At 47.7% G+C, this 18,139-nt stretch overlaps 1 protein-coding gene across 2 annotated transcripts in view; it reads left to right on the forward strand.

Moving 5' to 3' along the window:
- The window catches only part of POLA2 (DNA polymerase alpha 2, accessory subunit), a 30,198-nt gene that overhangs the window by 8,651 nt on the left and 3,408 nt on the right, over positions 1 to 18,139 (forward strand). Inside the window, exons 5-14 of one of the 2 annotated variants that reach the window (XM_081098838.1) lie at positions 3,022 to 3,128; positions 5,372 to 5,565; positions 6,207 to 6,295; positions 7,983 to 8,138; positions 8,610 to 8,672; positions 9,268 to 9,310; positions 12,740 to 12,864; positions 13,714 to 13,752; positions 14,613 to 14,686; positions 17,521 to 17,629. In XM_081098838.1, the coding sequence (XP_080954964.1) occupies positions 3,022 to 3,128; positions 5,372 to 5,565; positions 6,207 to 6,295; positions 7,983 to 8,138; positions 8,610 to 8,672; positions 9,268 to 9,310; positions 12,740 to 12,864; positions 13,714 to 13,752; positions 14,613 to 14,686; positions 17,521 to 17,629 (999 nt within the window). The remainder of the gene's footprint in view (positions 1 to 3,021; positions 3,129 to 5,371; positions 5,566 to 6,206; positions 6,296 to 7,982; positions 8,139 to 8,609; positions 8,673 to 9,267; positions 9,311 to 12,739; positions 12,865 to 13,713; positions 13,753 to 14,612; positions 14,687 to 17,520; positions 17,630 to 18,139) is intronic. The other variant, XM_081098839.1, reaches the window with a different exon arrangement.

The following is an 18,139-nucleotide window of genomic DNA, read 5'->3' on the forward strand; positions in this document are numbered from 1 at the left end:
TTTTTCTCCATAGAACTTACTACCATGAGACATGTTATATGTTTGCTCTTTGGTTTAGTCTGTCTCTCTCCATTAGAGTGTAAGCTCCGCGAGGACAGAGATTTTGCTTTAATCACTGCTGTTCTCCCAGTGCCTGGCACAGCAGTGGTTGTTGAAGTACAGACCGTCTAAAAGAGGACAACTGGGTGGCTCTCCAGGTAGCATCAAGCAGAACTGTAATACCTGTTGGGGCCACCATCCTGTTGATCTGATTGACAGCTTCGCAGCTCCAGAATGTATCTGACTTGCCTGTATATCCAGAGTTAACCATATTCTTGGGAATTGACTCGTGGTAACCCAGCTCTCAGTATTCCGATGTGTAAGTCGGATGCAAATTTACTGTTGAAGTGTGTACCCTCTCAAAGACTGAGGTGCCACATGGGGACACCCATTCCTACCATAGAGGTACTTGGGAGACTCAATTATAAATCAAAATCTGTGACCATGGAATCAGAGCTCAGTCAGTGGATTGAAATGCGCAAACAATTTGAAATACACGTCTGAAGCTCAGAGAAGATACAATATGGTCTGGGCTAGAGATATGTCATATGCTGAGAACAGTACCCATCTCGTGGAAACTGCTCAATCACTGTACACCATGCATCAGTAGTTCCACACAGTCAGTGCCAGGTGAGGTTGCCTGACCCTTGTCAGGTCTTGGGCAGGTGTATTTCATTTACAGTGGTGAATGTCAGTGGGCTTGCTTATCGTCATTAAATATTTGATTTGTGCACTTGGCAGCTCTTCTTTTGCCTACATGCTCACCATAAATCTTGTTATAATTTGGGTTTCCACATGTCCTGCCTGACAGGAAAGGGTGTATTAACCTAAGAATATGAAGTTCCCATACCATTGGCATAAAATTTCTAGTAAATTAATAAACTGGCATCTTTGGTATAATTTGGGTTCCCGTGTGGTGTGAGAATGTGCTTATATGAGGATAGGGTACCCACTGTATTTCTCATTACAAGTGAATAACTGGCGTGTAGTGGTAATAGTGAATCTCATGACCTTGGGCAGAGTGAGCACATCCCTGAGGAGTATGAGGGCAGTTGACTTGTTGACAATCAGGTTTTATGACAAGGGCTGAGGATGAGAGAAATGAGACGACTGGCAGGGCCGACTTTTCCCAAAGTACCATCCTCTTGCCATGTTCTGGGAGGCAAACTCTCTCTTGAAATAATCCCTGCACAACATTAGCCCTAGAGTCCTACAGAGGATTGCATATTAGAAATATCTTTTGGGAAAATAGTTTGAGAAAAATAAATATCAAAACTATAAAATCTTTTCTATCTTTGACCCAATAATTCTTCCTAGTAAGACTCTCTCCTAAGGAAATAAACCAGATTATGAGAAAAATCTATATGTGTGACAATATGAATCTCAGCATAATTTATATTCACCCCAAATTATAAGCAGCTGATACATCCAGCAATAGAGAAGTCATTATGTAAATTATTATATACTAGAGGCCCGATGCACGAAATTTGTGCATGGGTAGGGTCCCTAGGTCTGGCTGGCGATCGGGGCCGATCTGTGGGGCGACCGGCAGGCCGATCAGGGGGGCCCCCACTGGCACCTGCCTTAGCCACCCGCTCGCCGGCCCTGCCAGTCGTTGCCTCCCTCTGTGGGGCAACCGGCAGGGTGATTGCGGGGGGTGGCAGCTGGCACCTGCCTTGGCTGGCCTGGGGCCTGCGGGCTGAGGGCACCTCCTGCGTTGAGCATCTGCTCCCTGGTGGTCAGTGCGCATCATAGCGACCTGTCGTTCTGCCGGTCAGTCAATTTGCATATTAGCCTTTTATTATATAGGATAAGTTCATTTTAATCAATACAGCTACTAAAAAGGATAAAGATTGTAGCAATGGCCCTGGCCAGTTTGGCTTGGTGGTGAGAGCGATGGCCAAAGGGTCACGGATTAGATTCCCCTGTCAAGGCGTGCACATACCTTGGTTGTAGGTTCCCCGGCCCCAAGAGGAGCATGTGCAGGAGACAACCAATCGATGTCTCTCTCTCATGTCGATGTCTCTCTCTCTCTCCTCTTCCTCCTTTCTACTTTCTAGAAATCATTGGAAAAATAATGTCCTCTGGTGAAGATTAAAAAAAGATTGTGGCATTGTGGGAAAATTCTGGTAATTAATATAGACCAAAAAATCAGTATACATAGTACTTAAACAAAGGTTTATATTTAAACTAAAATGGTAACTATTAGAATTTGTATTTTTAGTTGGAAAAATATTAAAATACAGGAAAGGAATATTAAATAATGGTTGTTGTAGTGTCCACCTCGCAGTTGCCACAGGAGGCAGCTTTGGTGCATGACTCAGATACACAGCCAGGAGGAGCCCAAGGGCAGACTAGCTGGCCTCCTGGTTGCAGTCTGGGCAAGGGCTTGCCTTAGCTCTGTCAGTCAGTTATCCCAGACTTTGGGGAGCAATAGGTCTCTGGACTACGGGTTTCATCTCCATTCTGGGCATATCCTGGGATTCTTGCTGATGAGCAAAAACCAAAAAATGACCATCAATGAGGTGTTTGCTAAATACTCTCCAAGTATGAGCTCAACCATGTTTTCTGCCTTAGTCATTCCCTTCTCTAATTTTGCAAATGGTAGACTTTGCCAAAATAAGTAGTAATATGGTCCCATCCCTTCTCAGGAAAATGGGTCCATGCAGGTCAAAACCCATGCGTTGTTAAACTCACAGCTGTTCTAAAGCAGTTAGAGGTGGGGAAGAAGGTGACCGCATGCATGATTTGACAGGACAGATGCCTGCTTGGCAGTCCTTTTGGGAAAGGTTGGCACTTTTTCATAATTGCCTTCAACATGGGGTCAGTATTCTGATAAATGCTGGCTTACAATTGCTGAAGATTTCTATATGGGATTGTGCTTGGCTGATGGGACTTTAAGACCCAGTCCTAAGGAACTGTACACTTAATTAGTAACTGAGTCTAGAGGGATTGGGATTTTGTTTTCTATTTTGTTTCTAGGGTTCTCAGAAGCGAGCTGTCACCACCCCAGAAACTCCCCTAACAAAAAGGAGGGTGTCTGCCCGCAGCCCCCAGGTGCTCCTCTCACCATCGAGTTTCTCTCCAAGGTAGGAATTAATTCGGCTGCCAAAAAGCCTGCCAGCCCTCCCCTTTCTCTGGTTATCTGGTGGAGGCTAACCCCACCATTAAATCAAATGGGGGGTAACTTATTGAATGGGGTGGACAGACACCCGCCGCCGTGAACTGGCTGGGCAGCCTCTTGTCCTGTGCCCTCCCTGCGTTCTCTTCCTGTGTGGAAAATTACTGTTTCTTACAGTAATTCAGGAAACTCACTTTACACCCACTTTTCTGGGGCTCGTTTCCTAGATCAGGAACTGATATCTTGACTGGAAACAACCTGTCTATTCAGGAGTCTGAGTCCTCCCAGTCCGGCCAGCGGAGGCGCAGCGCCTTTCACCTGCTTCTCTGTTAGTCCGTGTGTCGTTGGGTTTCTTTTTCTTTTTTTTCCAATCTAAAGTAGCTACTTGTTTTTAAAAAAGAAAAGCACGTTTCTTTGTTCATAATGTTGCATAACCTGTTATTGTGCCACCTCAGGTTACAGCTGGCTTCTGAGAGTTTTCTTGTCACTGTGGATCCGCACTGACTTAATTGGTGTTTTGTCCCTGCAGCCACTTCTGCGCGCGAATCCACAGAGATCATACGTGATTTTTTGAAATCCGTAAATGACACGTCTCATATGAGAGAATTCCGTAGGTGAGGGCTGTGCTGCATGGAAGAAAGGTTTGTAGGATGAGGCTGAGGAACAGAACTGCTAACCGTCTAGGGCAGGGCTGGGGAACCTTTTTCTGTCAAGGGCCCTTTCGAGGGCCATACAAAATTATCAACTTAAAAATGAGCCTGCTATATTTGGTCAAACATTTAATTAACTCACCCCTAATGCCTTGGCAGGGCTAAATGCTTTTGCAGGCCTCATATGGCCGGTGGGCCAGACGTTCCCCACCCCTGGTCTAGGGAACTGCTGGCTGCCAGGGTCACCACCTCAACTTTGCATCACTTCTAGGCAAGCAGAGCTTAAGATTCCTGTTGCTGTAGAAAGGAGGTGATGGCAGTCGGGCAAGATGAGCCCTCACTGGGTTCTAAAGGACAATTGGACTTTCATGTGGTCCACTGCTGCTTTGGGGAGTTGTCAAATTTTTTAGAAGCGAACTTTCCAGACTGACAGAGGCGCCTGTGAAACTTGGTGTATAGAAGTGGTTCTCGTAGGTGGGCCAGCACCACTACAGGGGTCGTATCTCTGAACAAGCAGTCCTCTGAAACCTGTAGATCTCTGTACAGCTGACCTCGTGTGTTTCAGCACCTTAAAGGGCCGGCGGTCACAGACATCCCACGAGCTTCGCAGGGAGGGGCTTGGAGAAGTCAGGGATACGCTGCCTAGTCATTTTTAAATGCACGCTAATAAAGCCGACATCAGAAACTGGTTCTGTAATTTATGAAAGTAACTTCTAAATTATTCAGGTGGAGGCAGCCCTGGAGATGGAGATAATTAACTGAGTCATTTTCTGTAGCCTTTCTGTGGAAAGACGGAGCGATGGCCCCGCTTGCTGTGGGGCCCACGTATAGCTGGTTCCTGCAGAGTTTCGGAGCATTCAATAAGCCTGTTTTAAATAGACCTCTGCAAGTTATGTTCACAGCCAAAGGATTAGAAGGCCTCACTGTCATCTAAGCGGGTAACACAGTCAGTGTTCTTGGAGGTGTACTTTACCCCTGGGGAGTGGAAATGTGAGAGCATGTCAGTTGAGCCTTGCAGAATGGGAATGTGTTCACCAGCTGACCAGATTCATTACATCTCCACCGCCATGGACACTGGGAAGCTGGTTCATTTCACTTAACTTCATTTTGTTGTTGTTTCCACCTTGAACTATATGGCGAGGGAATATATACATGCACAGCAACCTTTGGCTTGTCCAAAGTTCCAGGCTCTGACAATGTTCTAATGCTAAATATTCACAAGAAGGAAAGAAAATGGTACTCGAAGTTTGCTTTCTAATCAGTTCAGAGTTTGGGTTTCGTTTCCTTTGTTTAGTTTTAAGCCAGGAGAACGACCTTATAAAATATCTCTCTGTCTCTAAACTTCTCTAACATGGTTGGGATTGCTCAACTTGGTCTTCCTCAGCCCCTCATTCCTGAAATTCCTTTAAGGTCTGGGTATGTCTGACCCCATTAAGCTGATTAGATTTACAAACCCCAGCTTGATACCTCTCCAATCCCCATTTCCAAAAGGCAGCCTCATTTTACTACCCTCTCTTTACAGATGAACACAGTAATGTTCATCTCTTTTGCTTCCAATTAGTGCTACTCCCTCCCAGAAATATAACTCGAGAAATAACCGTGGAGAAGTGGTTACCTCCTTCGGCTCAGCACAGGGAGTGTCTTGGTCCGGGAGAGGAGGAGCCGGTATCATCAGCCTGAAGGTCTTGGGGTGTCCAGAATCACTAACTGGGAGCTACAAGTTCATGTTCCAGAAGCTCCCAGATATTCGAGAAGGTGATTGTTTTTCCCTTTGAAATTCTGGAGGATATAAAACCACCTGGAAGGGTTTAGAGTAAGGAGCAAAGTGTCAGCTAGGCTGCAGAGCAAGTTCCAGGGTTGCCTTTGAATACGCAAGTTCATAGGTGTCCTCTGGGGCCCCTATTAGTGCAGGGACATGAGATGACTCTCAGTAATTCTCCCAAGTGACTTCCGTTTGCTAAAGAAAAGTGCTAAAGGAAAAGCACATAACCATTTCCCAGTAACAACTACTTGAACTATGTAAAGGAAGCCAATTAAAGTATTAAAGCAGAAACATTTATGGCTTCTTCCTGGTAAAGAATGGGCGACTGTCCAGGTTGGCTTGACTTGCCCTGGTCCTCACGGATGACCTGAGTAACAGGAAGGCTGTGGGTGGGGACCATGCTGCCCCTGGGACTGTGCCACGAGACCCCCTGTGGCCAGGAGGAAGGCCAGCTTCAGCAGCAAGTATCAGGCAGCTGGCTAGGGCTTTAGAAAGCATAAACTGGCCGGATCGCCTAAGCACCCTTCCTGCTTCTGTAAAATGACTGGCGTTAATGTTTGACAATGTGCTGTGTTTTCTCTTTTTGGCAAGTGCAATGTCTTAAACACAATATGTTTTCCCCTTGGGATTTCAGTTCTGACCTGTAAGATAGAAGAACTTGGCAGTGAACTCAAGGAACATTACAAGATTGAGGCTTTTACTCCTGTTCTAGTTCCAGCACAAGTAAGAATTGTTCCAATAGTCCTTCCTAACTAATACTATATTGTTTAATCCCTGGTGAAAAGCATCCTCTTGTGTTCCCTTTTCACTTCTTGTCTACATGCTGGTTAGAACATCTACCCTGGTTCGATTTGGTAAAATGGGTCCTTTTGAAGAAAGACTTACAAATCCTCTCTGGTTTATGACGCAGTCATTGTCTTTGCACTTGGGTTCGGATCCTGCACACAGAAAGATGGAGGGCCTTAAGCATTCAGTGTCAGACTGTGAGGACAACAGCGAGGATAGGAGTTCCAGAAACGGGTTTCACAGTCTCTTCCTTGTTTGGTCTCTGTTGTTACGAACTAGCTGCTGCCAGTAGTGTCTTTACATCGTGGTTTAATCTGGCATATGTGCCAGTGCATTCGAAACAGTGGTTCTCAACCTTCCTAATGCCGCGACCTTTTAATACAGCTCCTCATGTTGTGGTGACCCCCAACCATAAAATTATTTTTGTTGCTACTTCATAACTGTAATTTTGCTACTGTTATGAATCGTAATGTAAATATCTGATATGCAGGATGTATTTTCATTGTTCGCGACCCACAGGTTGAGAACCGCTGCTAGAGGGAGCTGTGTTCTAGAAGAGTCTCTAAGGTACCTCGGTCATGTTTTCGTTCTGAGAAGAATGACCAGTTGGAGAAGATAATGTGAAACCATGTGATATGAGGAAGTTTGGGAGGAACTGGAAGGAAGTAGAGGAGGGGGGACAAGGATGCATGATCTTGTGGGAAAAGATTAGACTTCCTCAGTTTGCCCCAAGGAATGGGAACAGGACAGAAAAAGCCACAGGAAGAGAAATTTCAGCTCAATTTAACGAAGAACTTCCGGTTAAGAGGCAGTAAGCATAGTGTGTGGTTAAGGATATGACTGTAGAGCAGGGGTGGGGAACCTTTTTTCTGCCAAGGGCCATTTGAATACTTATAACATCATTCACAGGCCACACAAAATTATCAACTGAAAAATTAGCACACACCCCTCCCCCCCCCCCCAAAAAAAATTAGCCTGTTATACTTGGTTAAGCATTTAATTAACTCACCCCTAATGCCTTGGCAGGGCCAGACCAAATGATTTCGCGGGCCTCATACAGCCCATGGGCCGGATGTTCCCCACCCCTGCAATAGAGCCAAACTTCCAGGCTTCAAAGCCAGGCTTCACTCACTGTTTAACCGTGACTAAACAATCTAGTGTCTCTGTTGCTCAGTTTTCTCGTCTGTAAAATGGGTGCAGTAATAGTATCCCCCTCGCAGCTGTTGTGAGGACTAAATGAGTTACTACACGTAAGCCTTTAGAACAGTGCCTGGTATTTAGTACGCTCAATACATGTGAGCTATTATTAACAGCTATAGCTATGCGGAGATGCAGTGGGCTGCTCTCGGGGTGTGGGGGCAAGTTCCCCTTCATAGAGATGCTCAAGCTTAATGGTGCCACTTAGAGGGTCTCAAGCATTAGGTGGGCAGACTGGACCCCTTTAAGAGCTCTAACACCCCTGAAGAGTCGGTGATGACGCTCATCACTAGCGAAAAATGATACCCGCCAAAATAAGGTGTGTTGTTAAGTGGGTTTTGCTTTGCTATTCACCCTGTTGACTTCAGAAGATGAGCTTCTGTCCCAAAGATTGTATCGTTCTTTTGTTGCAACCTTCCTTCCGCAGGAGCCTGTCACGCTGCTGGGCCAGATTGGCTGTGATAGCAATGGGAAGCTGAACAACAAGTCGGTGATTCTGGAGGGAGACCGAGAACATTCCTCTGGCGCTCGAGTTCCAGTGGATTTATCTGAGCTCAAAGAATATTCTCTGTTTCCCGGGCAGGTGAGACGGGACGCGGCATGCTCTTTCTTCTGCAGTCTGTGTGCTGGGCTGTGGCTGGAGGAATAAGCTTTTCATTGCTGGCCTCTGCTCCTGGCTTTCAGCCTCCGCTGCCATGAGATGTGCCTGGGGCACAGGCCCAGCAGCGGACACCGGTGAGGGGAATCCGAGGCCCAGGTTCAGATCCCAGCTCCACCCCGTGAGGTGTGTGATTGTGGCCATTTTACTTAGCCAGAGTGGCTTCATCTGTGAAAGAGGAATACTTCTTACCTCATAGGGTTGTTGTAAAAGTTAGGTCATCGTGTAAAGCATAATTATTATTACTAATACAACCCCCTCAATTTGGTTTCTACAAAAATACTGCCAAGTTTACAATTACAAAATGAGAGTAGCTGGACAATACTTTTAATTACATCAAAATAATTTATTCCTGACCTCTCGTTTATCTCCCCTGTTTTGCTTCTTGCCTTTCAGGTTGTAGTTATGGAAGGGATCAACACCACTGGTAGACAGCTTGTTGCCACTAAACTCTACGAGGTACCATGGTCCCCCGCCCTCCCTCCAGGTCCGCCACGGGCACGGATGTGCAGTTTGTCCTTCTGAACAGCCTATTTACTTGCTTCTCAGTTCTCTCTCCGGAGTGGGAACCTGCTTCTACGCCAGGGGTAGTAAACTGTTTCTGGAAAGGGCCAGAGAGTAAATATTTAATAACCACAGCCATAGACAACGTGTAAACCCATGACTGCCTGTGTGCCTATTACAAAATAGGTGGGAGCCAGATTTGGCCCAGGCCGCAGTTTACCGGTCCCTGCTCTAGGCAATAATCTTCCGCAGATTTTCATAGGATGCAGGGAGAGTAGCAGACACCCCGCTCTCCCCTCCTTCCTTAGGACACTCCCACTTTGCTCCCACTTTTTGCTGGGTGTCCTGTGAGTTTGCTGTGACCTCCCATTTTCTGGGTTTCTTTGTCGCTCTGAGCAAATATAGAAAAGCAGCAGATAACATCAGCTCCGTGAGCCTTTAGCCCCGTGGAGCCAGACAGCTGCAAACATGCCCCGTTCGGTGCCCACCCTTTTCCTTTCCAAGGCGATGCCTGGAGCACGACCTCAGTTTCGTTTCTCCTGTTTTTAAGGGCGTCCCACTTCCATTTTATCAGCCCCCCGAAGAGGACGGAGGTAAGTTTGGGTTCAAGCACTGTTGTGCCAACACTGACGGGGTGGGCCAGGGCCCAGGAGTGCAGTGCCGCGGGGATGGAGGAGGAAGCCGCAGCGATGGCGGCCCCGTGGGAGGCAGGGGTCTGGCCACCTGGGTTCTGAGCACGGAGGCGTGTCGTTCAATGCTAATGTTAATAGGTATTTGAAAGTTGCTCTGAAAAGGGAAAACTAGGAGCTATTTAAACAAGAATTTCTTTAAATGTAATGTGGTCCCCTAGATTGGATCCTGGAAAAGGGACGTTACTGGAAAACTAGTGACATCCACATCGAGTCGGGAACCGTTAGCAGTGATATATCGGCGCTAATTCCTTCCTTTTGACAAACGTAGGAAAGATGCCGCCATCAGGGCCACTGGGTGAAAAGCATACATACAGCAACTCTGTACTGTCTTTGCTATAAGTCTAAGGTGATTCCAAAATAAAAGTTCACTTAAAAAATTAGATGAATTTCTAAGAGAGCCTAGAGTTGTTTGGTAACTAAACCAGATGGGAAAAGACAAAACTAAATTTTAACAAACTTTGCTTCAAAATATTTTAAAGCATTTTTTAAAAATATTTTTTTATTGATTTCAGAGAAGGAGAGAGAGAGAGAAACATCAGTAAGAGAGAATCATTGATCAGCTGCCTCCTGCATGCCCCTACTGGGCATCAAGCCCGCAACCCAGGCATGTGCCCTAGACTGGAATCGAACCCGGGACCCTTTAGTCCGCAGGCTGACACTCCACTGAGCCAAACTGGCTAGGGCTTAAAACATTTTTGTAAGGAAAGAAGACTATTAAGGATTCACAGTGAGATGGCCACCACCCATACACATTAATAGTGTATGAGGTGGTTCTTGGCGACAACATAGAATGAGGAATGAAATTTAGGAATTGATGATACTGTGCATTTTATCAGAAAACGTGTTTATGGCAGTATGACTAGCATGGTGGTGTTAGGTCAGCTTCAGAGAATGAAAAGAAACGAACATGGTTGCCCTACCAGTTTGGCTTAGTGGATAGAGCGTTCGCCTGCGGACCAAAGGGTCCTGGATTCAATTCTGATCAAGGGCATGTTCCTCAGTTGCAGGCTCCTCCCTGGCCCGGGCCCTGTTCGGGGCTCGTGCAGGAGGCAACCAATTGGTGTGTTTTCTCTCACATTGATGTTTCTCTCTGTCTTTCCCTCTCTCTTCTATTCTCCCTAAAAATCAATGGAAAAATTTTCTTATATGAGGATTAGCAAAGAAGAAAGAAAAAGAGAGAGGGAGGGAGGGAGGGAGGGAAGGAGAAGGGAAGGGACGGGAGGGGAGGAGGAAGGAAGGAGGCTGAGATGCCCAGAGCCTGAGCTGTGTGCCAGGGAAGCCTTTGGAAGCAGCTGAGTGTGGTGTCAGTGATGTTGTGAGCAGGGTATGGAGCAGGGCACTCCTGGACACAGAGGAAGATGTGGGTCTTGCCCTGCGGGCACGTGCTAGTTGCCCTGGGTTTACATCTCCTGCAGGCACCGCAGAACCAAATTTAACTTTGCCGCCTGCTCTGTATGAAACTTACTCTTCCCATTGAGTTCTCTGTCTCAGTTCATGGTATCGTTACCTGTGAATTTGTTATTTCTACGGCAGAAGGGGCTTTACAGATGTGAACAAGTGAAGGCTCTTGAGCTGGGTTTACCCTGGATTATCCAGGGAGGCCCAGTGTAGTGACGGGTCATTAAGAGGGAGGGCAGAAGGCTCAGCTTCTGAGGCTAGAAATGTTAGGCTGCTGGCTTTGAGGATGGAGGAGGGGCCATGAGCCAAGGAATGTGGGTGGCCCTGGAAGTGAAAAAAGTCAAGGAAACAGATTCAGACCTCCAGAAGGAACACAGCCCTGCCAGCACCTTGATTTTAGGACTTGTGACCTCTAGAACTGTGAAATAGATGCGTGTTGTTTTAAGTCACTAATTGTGGTAATTTGTTGCAGCTGCATGTTAAGAATTCCGGGATCTTTGCATTTTGTTGTGTTTTTGTTTTTGTTTTTGTTTTTTAATATATTTTATTGATTTTTTACAGAGAGGAAGGGAGAGAGACAGAGAGTCAGAAACATCGATGAGAGAGAAACACCAATCAGCTGCCCCCCACACACCCCCCACTGGGGATATGCCCGCAACCCAGGCACATGCCCCCGACCGGAATCGAACCTGGGACCCCTCAGTCCGCAGGCCGACGCTCTATCCACTGAGCCAAACCGGTTTCGGCGCATTTTGTTGTTTTGTTGCAAGCTACCGAAACTGGTTCAGACCACCTTAAGAAAAAGAGCATTTGTTAGAGGAAGTCCAGGTAGCTCACAGACTGGGCAGGCGGCTAGAAATCCAGGCTAGAACCAGAATAGGAGCTAGCAACTCTAGGTGTCCAGGTAGCAGGAATTCCCCACTGTCTCATCCGGTCACCTCTGCTGGAATAGGTCAGCTGCAGCCTTTTTTCTCTCCTTGGATCATTCACCTTGAGATTCCAGAACCTGGGAGGAGAGTAAGAAGGGCTGGCACTGGGTCACATGCCTGTCCCGTGGCCAGAGGACAGTGCACCTAATTTACAGCCCCTCCCTCCCAAGACTGCTTTATGGAGCAGGCAGCTGGTTCTCCAAAGCAAAGCAGATGCTGTGAGGAAAAGGGCAACACAGGAGTGGCCAGAGCACAGCACCCCTGCACCCCATCCCGCAGCAGCTGCTCATTCCCAGCCTTGCCCCGCAGCCTGTTCAGGGACAGTTTCAGTTTTACAAGATGAAGAGTTACGGAGACGGGTGGTAGTGACGGTTGCGCAACATTGTGAATTTATTTATTTAATACCACTGAAATGTTAAGATGGTTAAGATGGTAACCTGTGTTATATGTATTTTACCACAATAAAAAAATTAGAGGGAGCCCTTGCCAGGTGGCTCAATTGGTTGGCGCATCGTCCCATACACCAAAAGGTTGCAGGTTCGATCCCCATTTGGGGCAAGAGAGGCCACCAATCAATGTTTCTCTCTCACATCAGTGTTTCTCTCTCTCTGTCTTTCTCCCTTCCTCTCTCTCTAAAAATAAATTAAAACAAAACACCAAACAAACATCCTCGGGTGAGGATTAAAAAGAAAAGTTAGGGGGGAAGTATAAGCACATCTCACTTTGATCAGTACTCTCCTGGCTGCCGCTTTCCTCCCGCCACTCCCGTGCGCTGCTAGGAGCGTGCCTGTCATGTGGTCCAGTTATTTGCATACCCACCTGTGCACCTGCTGGTGGAGGATTCTGTGAGGATAGGAATGTGGTCTTACTCCTCTTGGGTTTCCCGAGTTGCACACACAAGGAGACTCGATTGATTGAACCCTGTGGCATTTTTCCCTAATTGACCTTTCTCCCACCGTCCCAGGATCTTCTACTCCACTCCTTACCATCCTTTCTCTCTTAGATTTTGAGCAAAAGATGGTCCTGGTGGCCTGTGGACCATACACCACATCCGACAGCATCACGTATGACCCCCTGCTTGACCTGATCACCATCATCAACCGTGACCGGCCGGACGTCTGCATCCTGGTAGGAGGCCCTCCCGGGACAGCTTCGCTCAGACAGGCACCAGTGGGAAAACGAGCAGTTCTTCAGAAAAAGACCCAGCGCGGGTCTAAATTCTTAGGAAGCGTTTCGGATTCTCCTCCCTTTTTTTTTCTCTCCTCCCTTTTAAAAAATATTTTTTAGTTCTTCACCTGCATCTTTGGAGAGGTGTACATGTCCACAGGCCTTAATTTAATCTAAAAGCCCAGGGTCTTTCCATCCTTCCTTGTCTTTACAGGATCCTGGCCTCTGTGTCATTACTCCAAGCTCTGAACTGTCCTCTTTTTAAGTGCAAAGCACTGCTGTTAGCAGCATGGTAGGTTTCCCTTGCTAGGTTTTAGAACAGTGGTTCTCAACCTTCCTAATGCCGCGACCCTTTAATATAATTCCCATGTTGTGGTGACCCCCAATTTCATTGTTACAAATTGAACATAATTAAAGCATAGTGATTCATCACAAAAACAATATGTAATTATATATGTGTTTTCCGACGGTCTTAGGCGACCCCTGTGAAAGGGTCGTTCGACCCCCAAAGGGGTCGCGACCCACAGGTTGAGAACCGCTGGTTTAGAAGGTTAGAAAAAGCCCAGTATGGTAGGAGGCTGTACCCTGGTTATGGGGCCATGGCGACCTCCCTGTTTCCAGGGCTCACGGCCTCTGTCTGATTTTGGCTGGGGGCACCCACCCCATCTGCTAACTGTCCCAAGCTCTACACGCAGCCTTGGCAGGACAGATGGGCACGGAGAAGAATTGCTGGGAGGGGTTATGAAGGCGCTCACGGACGCACGTGGTTCTGATTTGGTTCTTTCGTTTCTCCCTCGCCCTCATCTGTAGTTTGGCCCTTTCCTGGATGCTAAGCATGAGCAGGTTGAGGTAAGTGACTGGGATGAGGGGGAGGGTGGTGGATATTGCATTCAATTGTGCCCTCAGTGTTAGTCATCTCTTTTTGTTTTACTTTATGTTTTTATTGTTTTTGTTGTTAATCCTCACCCGAGGCTATTTTTAATTTTGTTTTATTTTTTAAATATATTTTTATTGACTTCAGAGAAGAAGGGAGAGAGCGATAGAAACACTGATGAGAGAGAAACATCATAGATCGGCTGCCTCCTGCCCACCCCCTATTGGGGATCGAGTTGGGCATGTGTCCTGACCGGGAATCGAACCACAACCTCTTGGTTCCTGACTCGAGGCTCAACCACTGAGACACACTGGCTGGGCTATTTTCATCTCTTGGCGTTACCCTGCACCTAATCCCTATAGGTCGTCAGAACGACATTGTAGTGGGAATTTAAATAAAGATATGGAATGTGTTTCACCAGAATCCAAGGCCATTAGGAAGCTGGGGGAGGGAAATACAAATACATGAGTCCTGGTGTTCCTCTGTGACGCCTGACACCAAGGCCAGAGGGCGTCGGCACAGATGGAGGGAGATCCCTTACACCACTTCCCTCAGCTCCGTGGCCCAGTCCTGCTGTCCCTGATGCACTAACACAACTGGCCCTTCCCGGACATCTACCCAGACGCTCATCCTTTTAGTGTTTCAGCTTATATTCAAGAGGATTAATTATTTCCCGATCTCCTTTCCTGTCCCCACTAGACCCTGCTCCTTGAGGACAGAGAGCTGCCCTTTGCACCCCCTTCAGCTCTTAGCTCAACAGCTGGTACGTGGGGTCATCTAATGTTAAACAAATGAATCATCGCCAAATGTCCACCCTCTAAATCTTTTCTTGCAGAACTGTCTCCTGACAAGTCCATTTGAAGATGTTTTCAAGCAGTGTCTACGCACGATTATTGAAGGGACACGAAGGTCAGAATTTAAAAATGCTGCCTTAAGCTGCCTAGGCTTCTCCTGGGCCTCCTTCCCATTAAAAACTGAAATTGTTCAAAAGGAGGGGTAGTTCTTATCCTTTCATCTTTTGAACTAGGGATCAGATAGAACTCTTGAACTTCAAGTGCACAGACGCTGCATTGAGGCGTCTTTGTAAACCACAAAGATAAACACACTTGATGTTGCTCTTCCCTTGCTAGTTCTGTACTTCCTTCCTTTTCTCACTCCTGTTCGAATACACTCATGTTCCACGGAATCTTCCCAGGATGTTCCTGGGAAGTGTGTGATGACTTACACAGCAATATCCCGAGAGGCCCAGCCCTCTCATTGTGTGAGTGATTGTTGGGGTGAGCCCGAGTCCTTCCCCTGAGTCACTGCTTGCCCACATTTTGTGGGTATCGCCGGTGGCCAGAGCAGCCGTGGTAGAAACTCAGGGTGGGGATCTTGAATCCCTGCCATAGACCCGGGGAAGGAGCTGTGGCAGGTCACAGGGTGACGAGAAGAATGTGCAGCTCTAAGTTGAGAGAAAAGGTGCTATTCCAGGAACAGTCACTTCCTGTCCCTTTTCCTCTGGTGCTGGGTTTGGGAGAGATTGGTGTAAGTGATAGATCGTCTCTGGGGATTTGCTTGCCTGTAGCTGAGCTCATAAAAAACCAGCATTCCTGAGGATCAGCTTTTAAAAACAAGTCTGTAACAAAGGTAGATTTTAAAACAAGATGTTTACTCTTCCACCCCTTGACCGAGTGAACTGATCACAGAGTCGATTAGCCTGAAAACTACCTTCCTGTACCGGCAGCACCATGGCCGGTATGGTAGGCCTCGTGGGTGGGGCAGGGGCAGGGGGGGGGGGCAGGGGCGGGGGGGGGGTGGACAGCCCCTAAATGACCCAGAGTTGGGGGACTTGAATGGTGCAGTGACAGGCTGCGGCGGGAACTGCCTCTTCTTGCCTTCCTCCCGTGAAGATGACTGTGCTTCCCAGGTTTGCTGTGGCCCTGAGAGTTCATCAGACCTGGAGAGCTCGGGAAATAAACCCCGACAAACAGGAGCAGGGTGCTGTTCCTGTGCTGTCAGCCGAGGTCTCCTTGGGGACAGGCAGGGCTGTGTAGCACGGCGCCCGGGGCTGGGTGCTTTCAGTGTGAGATTGGCTTGTTTGGGTTCCTCGCCCCATGTGGTATTGACAGCAGCGGTACAAACAAAGAACAGACCAGGCTTTGTTACCCTGGGGCAGCGCCCAGCACCACCAGGCACTTTGATCTGCGGCCAGGGTGTGCCCGCGGGTAGGGAGGCTGCCTCACCTCCCCCCAAACAGTATATAAACAGTCCTCGTTTGGGGAATTTCCTTTTATTCCTGAGCAGTCGGAAATGCAGAGCATTAGCTGATTTATCAATAAAGACCAGAACCAGTGAGAAAGCACCTCCTCCCTCACAGGAGCCGAGCCTGTGTGAGGGCCCTCCCACCGTGATGTATGAGGTTGTGCAATCCTCAGCATAGTTGGAATTTTCTCTCTGAGCCCTCCCCCTGCAGCCAGTCCCTAACCATGAGCAAGAGCTGTTTCCTCCTTAACTATTGCTCTTCCAGCACCTACACTGAAACAGCAGTTCCACCTCTTAAAGCCCAGCTGTACCTTCGTGTCCATCAAGACAGCCCCTGGGGCCTGGAGCACAGGCTGTCCATTCAGGTTCCCCGGCCTGCTTGCTAGACTCCGGCACCAAATGGGTAGTCTTGGATAATTACAGTGAATTTTTCAATGTCAAGGGGACTGTAACTAATATGTAAAGTTCCTTCGGTCTCAAGATTCTGATTTTCTGTTGCAGAAGTCTCAGTTCACATGAGCAGGGTGACATGCAAGGGACAAGTGTGACAACAGTCACCAGCACCTTTATCCTATACGAGGCAGCTTTGGCCATTAGCTGCATTTGGGAAGGCCACCCTTTAGTGTAAGAAGGAGATGGCAGTGAGAGTTCCTGGTGGGCTTTAAATAAGCCCGAGTCCGCTTTACGCCTGTTTGGTTTATAATAGGCCCTTCTGCCACGCACCGCTGAGGGAGCCAAGGAAATGGGGCTTTTTCCTCTTTGTGTGGCTGGGGAGGATAACAATTGCTCCCAGAGTGAAAGGTTTTTATATCGCTTATGCGTTGTAACCCTAGGGATTCTCCTCCTGCCTCCATCAAAGGAAACATCTGTCAGCTATGCTTTTACTGTTGCTGTTAAAGGTCTTTCCTTTTTACAAGGCTGTCTGCTGAGAAATAGAACTGAGCGCATCGCTTCCCCAGGGAAGAGGGGAGGGGCTGGCCCTGGGAGAAGCCAATCAGGCTTCCCTGTCGCTCTGCAGCCCTCTCCATCCTGGTCCTGGATGCGGCTCTGTGACCCAGGGCTTGATCAGTAGGAGGCTGTGGTCTCCAGGTCTGATTAATGTGCCGGGTCGCTCCCCAGGCAAGAGCTCTGTCCCGAGACTTAACGCCTTTAAGCCACATCGTGGTTTCAGCTCTGGCTCTGAGGCTCTGATCCTTTGGTCAAATCCTGTCTTTCTAGATTTTCTCGATCCTAACTTCTCTACCAAAGAGTAGTCCCATCTTCTCCTCATCACAGAGGGCCAAGAGAATGCATCCTGGGTGACTGCTCCAGGTCAAGGTGGATGTGTGAATGAGCACAGTTGTCCCACGGGAAGTGGCATCTATGTTCGTAGGAGAGTTCGGTTCTGAAATTCTTCCCTGGAAGCAGGGTCTGTACAGCCCTGATGTCTTACTGTCGTCCAGTCGTCCTCACTAACCTGCGCTCATTGTTCTCCCTCTTCTGATCATTTTATGACGAAGTAGCTCCGGTTCCCACCTCATCTTTGTCCCCTCGTTGAGAGATGTGCACCATGAGCCTGTGTACCCACAGCCGCCTTTCAACTACGATCTGCCTCATGAGGACAAAAAGGTACCAGGTCCCCTCCTTGACCAGCAGGCAGCCAGAATTGAATGTGCTGCAGGTGACCAGCTCTGTCCCCAAAGTGGAGGTGAAGATGCCTTTTTGGGGCATGCACAGGGCCTGAACCTTAAGCTACTACTCTTTAAAAAAATATATATATATATATATATATATATATATATATATATATATATATATTCCTATTGGTTTTAGAGAGGAAGGGAGAGGGAGAGAGAGATAGAAACATCAATGATGAGAGAATCATTAATTGGCTGCCTCCTGCATGCCCCTGACTGGGGATTGAGCCTACAGCCCAGGCTTGTGCTCTGACCTGGAACCAAACCATGACCTCCTGGTTCACAGGTTGACGCTCAACCACTGAGCCACCCCGGCCAGGCTTAAGCTATTGTTAGCAGGCACTTGTGCTCATAAATTACTGTGCGCTGGTTTGGGCTCCCTAAGCCCTTGGACACCCCCAACTTTCATAAGAAGTTTTGAGCTTGGTGTGTAAATGTGCAT

This window comes from Myotis nattereri (genome assembly GCF_964212035.1).
Source record: "Myotis nattereri genome assembly, chromosome: 9".
Classification (NCBI taxonomy): Eukaryota; Metazoa; Chordata; class Mammalia; order Chiroptera; family Vespertilionidae; genus Myotis; species Myotis nattereri.